The sequence below is a fragment of the Lethenteron reissneri genome, chromosome 48 (genome assembly GCF_015708825.2).
Source record: "Lethenteron reissneri isolate LAM-NWPU_2019-01 chromosome 48, ASM1570882v1, whole genome shotgun sequence".
In the NCBI taxonomy this organism is placed as follows: Eukaryota; Metazoa; Chordata; class Hyperoartia; order Petromyzontiformes; family Petromyzontidae; genus Lethenteron; species Lethenteron reissneri.
Genome location: NC_083826.1, coordinates 849,390 through 862,479, shown reverse-complemented (window position 1 = coordinate 862,479; position 13,090 = coordinate 849,390). Strand labels below are relative to the sequence as shown.

At 50.9% G+C, this 13,090-nt stretch overlaps 1 protein-coding gene across 1 annotated transcript in view; it reads left to right on the top strand.

Annotated features, from left to right (window-relative positions):
- The window catches only part of LOC133354748 (endophilin-B2-like), a 33,414-nt gene extending 20,590 nt beyond the window's left edge, over positions 1-12,824 (top strand). Inside the window, 7 exon segments of the mRNA XM_061571829.1 lie at positions 973-1,065; positions 2,544-2,606; positions 6,396-6,419; positions 6,705-6,794; positions 7,749-7,863; positions 8,166-8,395; positions 9,283-12,824. Of these exon segments, the coding sequence (XP_061427813.1) occupies positions 973-1,065; positions 2,544-2,606; positions 6,396-6,419; positions 6,705-6,794; positions 7,749-7,863; positions 8,166-8,395; positions 9,283-9,390 (723 nt within the window). The 3' untranslated portion in view covers positions 9,391-12,824.
- The last annotated feature ends 266 nt before the right edge of the window (positions 12,825-13,090 follow it).

Below are 13,090 nucleotides of genomic sequence, written 5' to 3'. Positions count from 1 at the left end.
CGCAGTAAAAAAAACACATGGCTTATATATGGAATTAAATCGTGGTTTGACATGTATAAATGTTGTGGATTTGCTCCTCAACACACTGGTGTGCTGTACCACGTTCTGTTTGTGACATAAACAGAACGTGCCAAACCATACTAATTGGCTGTGGCGGGTGGTGGCGGGTTTAACGACACATTTATATTTGAAAATTACTCCAACGATTTACTAAACGTTTAAAACGTCTGAAATGTACGTCCAGAATTGTACAACTGTGCCCCCATGCACACAGTTGTACACATGTTGAATCGAATCTGCGTCATAGTTTTCTCTCGAGATAATGGAAAGGTTTTTTTGGTGCTGTTCAAAATATAATAATAATAATCAAGTGATAATTTCAACTTGTAAACCGCGCAGTATTCGCTCACTCTCAGAGAGAGAGAGAATGACGCGGAGGCACGAGGAGGAACCGCAGGCAAGCAGGAAGGCGGCAGCAGGCACGCAATGAGCTGGCGCTACCAACAATAATGTATTATTGTCATGTTTGAGTGGAGATATCCGTACTTAATAACAATGGTAGATTCTGGTGTGCAGATGGGACTTGTATGCTCTCTGAAGTTAACGTTACTTCTTTAAATAACCATCTGTTTGCTAATTTTCGATGCATATATTAGTGGCTGGGTGAATAGTTACGTTCGACTGTTTGACAAAGGGAACACAAGTAATGGGCAGGTAGAGTGGACAGGTCTTGATGAAGATGCGGTTCTGTCATGCAATATGACACTGCCATTACAATCTTTTAATGGTTTATTCTTTGGTTTAAAATGTTATCTGTTATCATTATGAATACATGTGGGGTCACCCCAAATCTAGTGTTTGCAAAACTCGACCAAGAGTGAATGACCAAGATAATGATGGTGGTCGTGTTGACGTTGCTAAGAACTATGGTGGCGGTGGTGGTGTGGGCTTCCTGCTGTCTCTTACATGCAGAAGGAGAAGAAAATTCTGGAAAACAAGCGCTTGGACCTGGACGCATGTAAGTCCCGGCTGAAGAAAGCTCGCAGCGCTGAGGCCAAGGCTGCGGTGAGTGCCACGCGCGCATCCACAAAGTTAACAGCGCACGCGCTTGTGCGTGCGTACGCTCGCTCGCACCCACGTTTCACCCATGCCCCGTCCGTGGAGGCGTTGCTTTTGTGACGAACGCGCTTGCGAGTTGTTTTTGATCCATTCAGTCGGAGCGTAATCGCTGTGCGTGTGAATCTGCTCACCGACATCAGCGCCGGGGAAGAGTGAGGCTGGCTGGGCACGCGCGTGTTTTTGTGGCACTGACCTCGGCTACTGCCTTGCATGTCACGCCGTCCTCAATAGGTGCTCGCAAACAATGCGGATTCCAATTATATAACTAGACTGAGAGATTCATCGTGTGTACGTGTGAGCGGTAAGTGTAGCGGTTAGCGCGATGTGCTATAATCCCGGCGACCCGAGTTCGATTCCAGCTCATGGCCAACACCAGTGACGATTCAACTTCAAATGAGTACCTGGTGCGGTGTGTAAAAACATCGCCACTGGGGAGACAAAGGCGGCCAGACGTGGCGCTGTCCACCCACCCCCTCGTGTGCCGTTCTGGCTTTCATAGGTGCTCGCTACCAGCACTTGCCCCAACAATTTGTTCAGGTTACCAGCAGCAGGGGGTTCGCAGCTGCACATGACGGTGATCATTAACATCCACACATGGGGTTCGGTGCCTCCGTTATGGCTCATCGGCCAAAATCTCATTCCTGGAGCAATGTGTGGACAAATCCGAGTGCTGTGGACATGACGATGTCGCGTGGAATGTTGTGGTCATTCCCACAGCTGGCAGCACGACCATGCATACGAGCAGCGCCCTAGACAGGGTTTTGGGTCTGAGTCATTTCCCTCATATTTGGACAGTGAAAGTTATTTTAATCTTTCGATTTAAAGCTTTCGTGACTGCAGGGATTCATCTTCTTGGTTCTTTCGGTAAAGTCACTTTACCGAAAGAACCAAGAAGATTATTTTAATCTGGTAAAATGCAATGCAACCTTGTATTCATGAGTAATGTTGAAATTCCGAAAGAAACGAGAACTACGTTATTGTACTTTAGTGGTACACATTCACCATCATCCCCTCTCACGGGCCCCAAAGATCACATGACCGCTCCTTCACCGCACATGCATCCGCTTTATTCCGTCATGTGAGCTCAAGCCGCATAGAAGAATCGCCGTGCGTATTTCTTGCATGGTAAATTAAAATATCATCCGCAGTTCACATTTTTAAGTCTTACAACGGCCAGCAGTATGCAGCTTCTTTGGAGCCACTGCAAAATAACGGGCGCTCTCCAGTGCCGCGTGTGCGCATTGGCACTCAACGCTGCGTGGCCACAAACTTGCGGCGTGTACTTTTCTCATCGCCTGCTGTGTCTCCCATCTGCTCCTCCTCCTCGTTCCCTCTCTTCGGCCGCTGTCTCTTGCGGCTCCGCGTGAACGTGCGTACGCCCCGTAACCCCCCTGCGGAACCCGCTTCTGGGACCACCCCCGCAGACCGAGCCGGATTTCAACGAGACCCGCCCGCGAAATTACGTGCTGTCGGCCAGTGCGGCGGGGGTAAGGCGGCGGACGCTTTGCCGATCTGCCGATCTGCCGGCCGCTCCCTGGGCCAGGAAGCTGATGCCAGGTTTTCACGACCGCTGGGGGAAGAGTGCTGGCAGCCTTACTAGGGCGGACACGATACCCGAGCCCTCGATTCCACCGTATTAAACATTACCGCACGGGGGCCGTGCCGAGGCTGGCTCAGGAGTCGTGCGTGGCTCAGGAGGTGCCTTGTTGTTTTTTTCCACTGCAGATCTCAAGCCGTGTCATTGACGACACATTCAATTGACGAGTTGAGTCGTGCGCGTGACTATGAACCCTGTCGCTGGTCCAGCTTTAACCTGAGCCAGAATCAGATGTTTTGCGAGACCAGAGTGTTTCATGGTTCAGAAAAATCTTACCTCAGAAATAACCAGTTGTAATACATCCATATTGTGGGGGCCCTGTGTTAGATTGGCTTTGATGTGTCAGTGGAAAAGTGGTAAAAGTAGGCACGGTTCCAAGACTTCTGAGCACCCTCCATCCCGTGCTGCGTGCACTCACCTGGCTCGACCCCGGGAGTGCGCATGCGCTCATGGGGTCAACATAGAAATGGGACACGCACGTCGTGACACGACTAACTCAGATCAGCTCCCTCGCCGAGTTGGTGTTTAATATGTGCGCTGGAAATTGACAAATTAGATGTTGGCGTACATTAGTCTAAACTTTCCCAATGCCTTGTTTTTAAATGTTTAAAATCAAATTTAGTTTTGAGCACTTGCTAAACTTCACCCACCAGCCAGAGAGGTGGTGGTGCGGAGCCCACGTAGCTTCGCAGCTCGCAGAGTGTGGAGACACGGATCCTCGGGGCCTTGAAAGCCATTCCTGGGCCAAATGCCGGGCTCTTCTTGCCAGTGGTCGTGGAAACGTAGCACAAGACCTGCCTCGTTTCCGACAAAAGGGGGGCGGCTGTGTGTGTGTGTGGGTTTGCCTGTGGTGTAATAGTTAGTAGTGCACCGTGTTCTGTTCATCACTGCGACCTTTGATACCTATCTGCAATGACCGTTGGCACATTATCACCTCGTGACAATTTGGGGATCTGAACCTGGTGGGGCCTCTCCTAGCATCTTAACCGATTGCTTGATGTGGCCATGTGGTCAACTTTCGTTCCGGAAGTGCGTGATGCCGACCCCACGATCCATCTCGTGTGCCGTCCCATTCTTCATAAGTGCTCGCTTACAGTACATTAACTGACGTTCCTCAAGGCCAAATGGGACCTTTGTGTTATTATTTAAATGCAAGCGCATTCATCTTGTTGGTGCCAATTTTTGGTGTGCTCCATTCTGGGATATCCAACATGCTGTGGAAATGAATGCCAGCATTTTGATATATATGCACTGCAGATAATGGCTAATTGCTATTGACTAAACTCGGGCAGTGAATTTATTACTTTTCTTAAAATGAGATGAGGGTTCTGTACCGGGTGAGTCTATGCTGCTCTCTGCAGCTTGACTATTCGGATGCCGTTTTTAATCGTCATGTGATGATTCGTCAATTGAAATGAACTCCCACGTTGTCAGTGACCGCGTGGCTCAGTGGTCAGAGTGCCTATGCCACTGCTGTGATTAAACTGGGTTCTCAGTTTTAGGGAGTTGATGCTGGGTCTCAGACTGGTCACATGGTTCTTCAATTAATTTGGCTAAACCCCGGGTCTGAGAATTAAAAAGTATTGGATTGACTGTATTGCGACGAACATAGGAGCTGGCAGGGAAAGCACTCTCCTCCTGATACGCTGTGGACTGGAGGTTCGCTGGTAGGGTTCTCAAGAGGGAGCTCTGTGATATCCGCTTCGGTAACACAAGGAGCGGCTCTTTGAGGGTTCTCATGGATTCATTCATCTCATGGCATGCCATCGATACCACAATTGGGATACAATAATGAGTAAAATATCTGTTTTTAATGTATTCCTATGCTCACGATAATGCAGATATCTGCACGTTTGAGAATTATATTCGAATTGGCCACAGCTTTCCTTTAGGCCATTGGTTGGAACGAACGAGACAGAAAACACAATTTGACAGGCAGAGTCTACAAACGACAGTGTAGCGTGGCAAAACGAATTGATTCATAACTGTAAATCATGACAGTTAATTCAATCTGGGGGAAGTTGAAGATTAATTATGTCTTGCGCGCCTAGCGTTCACGTAAAAAACTAACTCTCATCTCATAAATCTGAGCAGTCGCCAATAAACTAACCAAAAAGTAACTGCAGCTCATATATATAATATACATTGCCACACAAACACAGCCTCCAGCATGGTAGGGAAGATGTTGCAGTGGATCACCGCATCTCTCCCTGCCTTGGCCTGCGAGTGCACGAGCGTCTGCCGGGCTTCCCCTCCCCTCGCCACGTCCTCTGTGGTGCAAACGCGACCGCGATGTTGGCACCACGGGCCTGCGTCCCGTGTGTGTGTCTCTCTCATTCAGTGGCAGAGCCCACGGTGGCAGAGTCTAAATTCGCCATGCACCACGACTCTGGTGAAATGGAATTCCCTGGGCGGAGAGGCGATGGCGTAAAAACTAAAAAAAAAGAGATTTTGGTTTTCCGTGCGTGAATCTGTTAGTCCACACTTTGTCCAGAGTCTCGTATGGCCATGCAGGCCACAAATAATAATAATGAACACCACGTGACTGGCTGGTGCTTTATAATTGAAGAGATTATAAGAAAATAATTATCACCTCCAAACTCAATGGCCAATGACCAAATCAAAAGCTAAGCGGAATTGAGCCTGGATATTGCTCGGATGGGCGACCACCGTGCGTGGCAGGTGTCATCAGCTATACGACGTTGTGGCCAGGCTACCATGTGGGCAGCTGAGGACCATATAGAGCAGCATTATTATCATAATTGGTTTTTTACCCTTCTATCTGGCAACAAAACTGACACCTTTTTACAAGGAGTCATGTTTGCATAGACCGCAATACCTGCAGTCATAATACAAACAAAAGAACATAACTCTGATAATGTGCACTGTCCTTGAAGTTGATTGGTCCACACCCGAGACAGCTTTCCTTTTGGCGTCATCTGGTCCAACCCATGTGAGACTAGGCTCTAAGGAAAGCTGTCTCGGGTGTGGACCAATCAACTTCAAGGACAGTGCACATTATCAGAGTTATGTTCTTTTGTTTGTATTATGACTGCAGGTATTGAGGTCTATGCAAACATGACTCCTTGTAAAAAGGTGTCAGTTTTGTTGCCAGATAGAAGGGTAAAAAACCAATTATCATATTTTTACTGGCAAATGAGGTTCCCATAGAGCAGCATTATTGTTGTACTATACCATGCTTCTGCTTCTTTGCTCCCCGTCTTCAGTAACCCTCACTGACCGGCATAGTGGAAGTATTGTGGGGCACTACGGTAGCGATGTTAACTACCTCGCCTGGTATACACGTGGTCGTGTGTTCGATCCCGACCGTGATGCCTGTATATTTGGAGTTTGCGGTGTCTCCCTCCCTGTGGTCGCTTGGATTTTTCTTCGGGTTCTCCGGCTTTTCCCTCCACATTTAGAATCAACGTGTGTTTCGAGCATTTGGCTGCTATACATTTCCACGTGATAAGCCACTTCGTTGAGCTATCATTTGTGGCCAGGTTGCTTCTGAGAAAGAGCTCTATATCTAAATGGGCCTTATCTGGTAAAATAAAAAGTTGAGTTTAAATTCGAGCCCCAACATAACCATCCCATGCACACCTCATGAGCCCTGTGATGGCGCTTGAAGTGAAAGTGACGGCGTGTGTCTCCCTTGTTGTGCTTTACGTGACCCAAGCTCTGGGCGGACGAAGTGGCGAGAGTGAGTACCGCGCGAGCACGGATTTGCACACTTTTCGTCGTGATGGCGTTCGCCAGCCCCGTCCGCCGAGTGTCCTTCCCCCCACCCCCCCCGCACCTCCGATTAGCGCGGTTGGCTACGTACGCTGCGAAAGAAGTTCAACACGCACAAACGCGTACATCTGTGTTTTCTCATCGGGCTCGCTGCCCTCGGCTGCCGTTGTTAATAACGCGGTCCCGCTCCCCGCCCCTCCCCCCGTGCGCGTGCTGCCCGTGTGTGCTGCCCGTACGTTCGCGTTCTTTGCAGGCCGAACAAGAGCTCCGTGTGACGCAGACGGAGTTTGACCGGCAAGCTGAGATCACGCGCCTGTTGCTGGAAGGGATTGGGAGCACGCATGTGAGTGCACGCACACACATGCTTACAAGAGACAATGACAAAGATCCACCATATAGCCTACACAGGCTGCTGGGGCAAGTGCCATTAACCGATTAAGGGCAGCATTAGTGGGTGGTGTTTCCAGGGCTGCCTTTGTCTCCCAGGTGCTGATGTACGTACCACACCTTGTACTCATTTAAGGCCGAGATCAGATAATCCCAACTGATGTGAACTCTGGCTGTAAACCGTATTTGGGATGCAGGGTTCACAACGCAGTGCACTAACTACGACGCCACCCCTCTGCCAGCACACACACAGACATGTACACACGGACACGCGCACACGTCGTTACTGCTGGCCAATACAGTGAATCCTAATGGTGAAAAACATATATTGGGCCAACACTCAACAGAATGAACAGATTAGGGCACTAATCCGCTTGCTCCACTGCCATTTACTGGCCAATTTATAGCCCTGCAAGTTGGGTGTCTCGCATACGTAATCTTGGCATGGGCCACCTACCCCACATTCAAAGTACTGGATTCCAGGAGTGTACGACAGGTGATATATGAAACGCTACTGCTATTCAAGCTGCAGACTTGGCACTGTGCAGTTCTGGATGGCACCAGTCAACGGGTGGAGGGTACTCGGACTGTGTGTGCATGGAGTGTCGGAGCGGTTTCGTGGTGGTTAGCGCATTGTGCTGCAAACCTGCTGATCCCAGTTTGATTCCTGCTCATGAGCAACACCAGTGACGAATTTCCGAACTGGTCCTTGGCCTCCCCTATGAGTATGTGGTGCAGTGTTTGAACATCAGCACTGGGGAGACAAAATGGCCTGGTGTGGTGCTGGCAATACCACCACCTTGTGTACCATGCCTGCCTTAATAGGTGCTCACTAACAGCACTTGCGGTCAGTCAGGCTAAACAGGGATCTGTGTGTGTGTTTGCGTGTTTGTTTGCGTGTGTGTGACAGGCGAACCACCACCGTGCACTCAAAGAGTTTGTGGAGGCCCAGGCTGCATACTACGCCAAGTGTTACCAGAGCATGGTGGAGCTGCAGAAGGAGCTGGGCAGGTGAGAGGCTCTCAGTCTCTAAATCCGTGCTGTCAGTCACAATGTTGTCATCACGAAGGGACAGCGCTGTGTTTCACTGACGTCGTCCTGTCTGGACGCCAGCCAGCAAAGTTTTTTTGTTTGTAACATAGTATGATAGGATACATCCGGCAGTAATAACCTAAACGCATTTCCAAGACGGTTTTCAAAATAAAGTAGAAAATGCAGCACGAATTCGCCATGCCGAACAACGCACGGCGCAACACAACAACGCGTCGGAGACCGATGCTTTTTCCCACTCGACTTACGGAGTCCACCAACCCCTTCGTCTTCTCAGCTTCCCCACAGTCCTTCGTCTCCAACAACAACCTGGCGGGGGCCGCGGGTTCTGGCGCTGCCTCGGCCGGCACCGGCAGCGGCTCGGCGCCACCGGTCCCCACGCCATCCATCCTGGGGCTCCCGTCAGCCGAGGGCGCCCCCCCTCTGGTGACCGGCACGCGGCGAGCGCGCGTCCTCTACGACTACGACGCAGCCGACATGAGCGAGCTGTCCCTGCTCGCCGACGAGGTGAGCGGGCTCTCCCCGACGGGGTGAGCGGGCTGTCCCCAACGGGGTGAGCGGGCTCTCCCCAACGGGGTGAGCGGGCTCTCCCCAACGGGGTGAGCGGGCTCTCCCCAACGGGGTGAGCGGGCTCTCCCCAACGGGGTGAGCGGGCTCTCCCCAACGGGGTGAGCGGGCTCTCCCCAACGGGGTGAGCGGGCTCTCCCCAACGGGGTGAGCGGGCTCTCCCCAACGGGGTGAGCGGGCTCTCCCCAACGGGGTGAGCGGGCTCTCCCCAACGGGGTGAGCGGGCTCTCCCCAACGGGGTGAGCGGGCTCTCCCCAACGGCGTGAGCGGGCTCTCCCCAACGGCGTGAGCGGGCTCTCCCCAACGGGGTGAGCGGGCTCTCCCCAACGGGGTGAGCGGGCTCTCCCCAACGGGGTGAGCGGGCTCTCCCCAACGGGGTGAGCGGGCTCTCCCCAACGGGGTGAGCGGGCTCTCCCCAACGGGGTGAGCGGGCTCTCCCCAACGGGGTGAGCGGGCTCTCCCCAACGGGGTGAGCGGGCTCTCCCCAACGGGGTGAGCGGGCTCTGCTGCTCGCCGACGAGGTGAGTGGGCAGGGCAGTCGGCACGTGCGTCTCGGTGCTGATGTCTGTGCTTGTGTCCCGAGGCCAGGATCTCCGAGGTGCTGGCTCAAGCATTGGCTTCTGTCCCACCGGCACATCCGAGCTGAGCCAGCACAGGGCCCCCCCGCATTTCTGCGGCCTATTTGGGTTGCCGTTGGCTTCTTACCGTGCCAAGCCAGAACCGAACTGCGAAGCCCCGGCTTCTTGAACGCCGAGTCTGCCGGATCGCCTTCAGGCATCTCGAGTCTAAACATCCCTCGTGGTTTTTCTGTGGTTATCTTTCCGCAGGTGGTCACGGTGTACAGTCTGCCGGGGATGGACTCGGATTGGCTGATGGGGGAACGCGGGAACCAGAAAGGAAAAGTTCCGGTCACGTACCTTGAGCTGCTTAATTGAGTGCACACCGTGCAGGCTTGAAGGCTCTCTGGAGGTGCCTCCGCTGCCCGGGTCTCCGCTGAGCAGTCGGCCTCCTCCATGCGCGCGTCCCCATTTCTCTGTTCAGTTTTGTTTGTCCGTTCAAAAGAGAATGTGTTTTTTCACACGCGGCTCTTATTCATTTGGAATCTCCAAGTCGGTTCGGGTTGTTTTAGTTTCAGGCCAGAAGGTGACAAATGATTTGAAGCGAATGCCAGACTGAGATTGAACGATCGTCATTGCAACCATTTACAACAAAAAATTCCGGCTGCTTTCTTGGAATACTGAGCATAAACGTTTTGCCCATGTGCAGTGTCTGTGTGTAATTTAGAAGTCGGTCTAGGACTACATTTAAAAGTCTTTCATTTTTATGAACTCTCTCCTTGTTTGGGTGTATACGTTGTGTTGCCATGCACGTCTGGTTTCATGGGCGCCATTCATTTTCTGGACCAAGTGGACACTTTAATTTTGATTGAATGCGTTTTTAAATCAATTTCCCCAAGAAAACCTTGGAGTGTTGTGTATTGAGCAACCCTCAAGCCATGGAACCGGCGCGTGTCTCTGTTGCCCTCTCAGCAGTGGCAGGGCTCCTCAGGGGAGCGGGGGGGGGTGATGAGTGCCACTACCCAGGTCACAAAGCGGTGAGCGGGGGGGCGACAATAATTTGATAAAAAAATTCCAGCTTGCGTCACAAAGCGCGTGTGTAATGGGGTCGCGTTGGCACGCAAGAGGAGTCGCATTACGCGTAGCAAATGGCGACATTACAGGAGTGTTACCAGAAAACTAAGTTCTCTTTTTAACTACAGAGCGCTATTGACATTTAAGGCCAGACCTACTCGGTGATCCGTTCCGAACGATGCCAGTCGCATCAACTGGATTCTCCTTAAATGTTTAGCAGACTAAGCCAAATTTTCTAAATACCGGGGTTTGCACGCACACACGCCTCTGAGGCTGAGTGTGCGCTTCTATTTAGTGCATTGTGTTTTTGTTTTTTCAAGTTGCGCTCCCACATTTAAAATTCAAGCGTAGACTTCAATCGTTTCTGCCTACTCCTTTCGCTGGAGTCTTGTCGTTATCTTGGTAGAGATGCTTAAAAGTACACTCCTCCGCGCGTGGGAATCGGCACCAAAGTGTTCATATTCCTCCCGCCATACTTTACACTGTGAAGTGATTTGCAGGGTCCCCACCCCCTCCGCTCTGGCTGCAGAAACATAATAACAAGAATATTATTTATTTTACAAAGCACCTGTCACATCGAAATATCTCAAAGCGCTATACAGAAGAAGAAAACGAACTCGCAAGTGTCGATAAAATCCGATAGAAATATGGGAAAACCCGACAATAACAATGACAACTACACTCGCACTGCGGATAGAATGCAGACACTGATAAAAATCCAGTTATAATAATACTCGTCAGTAAGATCCAATCAGACTACAGGAAAAGCCAATTAATAGTAGGTTTTCAAAAACATAGTCCATGTACTGCCCGTGTCTCTAGACTCTTGTTTCAGGAGAGTCCTGAATTGGGGTTGATTGGCCAATTCCATTCAAAGAACGTTTGACAACTGTGGAATGAGTATCTGGAGATACCCAATCCTTAAAGGGAAATAAAGTTTAGTGCAGGCAGGTCTAAACCCCACTTGCTATACTGCTGTCTCCTGGCCAGTGTGCGACTCTGCGCGTTTTGGAGTTTGGCGGATCTGTGTGATCAACATCCAACATCATCGGTGGACGTTCTGCCATTTTCAACGCTTGGTTTCTTCTTTTTGTGATTTCCGTTCCCATCGCATGCTTTTGTTTCACCTAGAAAAGTACAAAACTGTCTGGACTGAGTCTTTCAGAGGTGAATTGACTTCAGGGACCAAGGTTGTAAGCGCTGGTGTTTGAAAAACTAATGGATTGCTACCTTTGTCAGCTAATTCCATGTTCAGGGTACTGCGGGCAGAAGGTATAAACGCTTTGGAACCTCCAGTGCTCTGCTTACTTGTTGCTATCGTCTGGCTGAACGAGGCCCCGCTTTGTGAAGTTATCGCTGCTTCACGAGACGTTTGAGGGTCAGACTGTTTTTTTTATTGAAGTTTGAAACTATTCCTAGACCAATTTAGAATGTGAAGGTCAGGCTCAGAAGTAGGTCACTACATGACTCCAATTCAGAATTGTTGTAAATTGCTGACTCGTGTGTGTCAATGTACTTTTGTGTGTGTGTGTGTGTCTGCGTGCGCCATGTGAAAATGTAATAATTGAACAGCTGCTTGTTGAGATGAGTGTACAGCGTTCCCCTGTGGCTGGAGCCTCTCTCACTCTGTTCGTGGTGGCAGTGGTGGTGCCAATTTTAACCCCTTCCTCACCGGACACGGCGAAACCCATTTTGCAGTTGCTGTTGATGCATGCGGCTCATGCAGTTTGGGCTGTGGTACTCTGTGCAGTTTGATTTCATCGTTGCTTCCAGTGTAAATATGAGAGATGTGACCTTGACAAAAGCATGATGGCCATGCTTTGTCCACTTGGCATAAAGATGACTCGTATCCTTTATCCATCGAGGCCTCGCTGAGTCTCAAGGCTTTTTTTCAGCAGGGACCTGCCAGAGTTGTTTGGCCAAATCCCCTGTTGAGTGTTCTTGCCTGTGGCAGGAGGCTGCAGCGCCCACACACGAGAGGCGAACGCTCGAGAACGGTTCCTGTCTGGACATGCAGAAATGTCAATGCAGCTCGTAGGTTATCACAGCCAATTCATCATCCGAGAATGGTCTTCCACGTGAGCGCACGTGCTAAACGTTTCTCTCACGCGTTCAACGTTTCTCTCACGCTTTCGCCATGCACTGCTGTGAGCGGCTTCAGGAGTTGAAGATGCCTGAAGGTGACTACCACCCCCAGTCGTGTGTGGTCAAAGCTTGAGAGACGAAACGCAAAAGCACGTGGCCTAGCCCGAGTCATTGAGAAATTGGCATTACATGGAGTGATTTAGTCGAGTTTGTTGTCCTTCCCCTGCACCTCCGATGAGCATATTTGGCTACTTGGGGTGTGAAAGAAGTTTAACATACAGATACAAGGAAGCAGCTCTTAAATTTGGTACCACTGCTGCGGAAAGTCGGGCTGTGGAGTTGGGGGAGGTGAGATGATGAGTTGCCGTCACAAGAAACGGGCCACGCTTGCTTTGGGCTACTTCCCCGGCACGGCGTGGCGCGGTGTTCTCGGGAGCGCTCGTGCCCCCTGCCGCCCCCCTGCCCCCTGCCGGCCCCGCGTGTGGGGTGGCCGCATCGAGGCCGCGCCATCCCATGAAGATGTCTTACGTCGCTCGCTTCCGTGCCCGTTGCCGCGACGCCACAGCGCTGCGAGCGGCCCGCCGTGCATGTTTCCAGGACATTTTGTGCAAGCGATAGTAATATAAAACAAAAAATAAACTGTGTGAATGAAAGCACTGCCGCCTTGGCTTTTGTGGCTGTTCTCGAGACGGATTCGAGCACTGCGCGGAATTCTCTGCTGCTCTGGCTCCAGTGACCGGGTTGCATAATGCGGTGAGGCAGCGCGTCCACATTTTAAATTCGAAAATTGCCCTCAACACTCAACTGGGACGACTTGGCAACAGTCGCCCTCCCCTACTAGCAGACTTATGCCCCCAAGTTACTCCTGAAACTGCGGAAAGCTATGGTCTCTTGAGCCAGCACCTTGTTAAACAAAAGA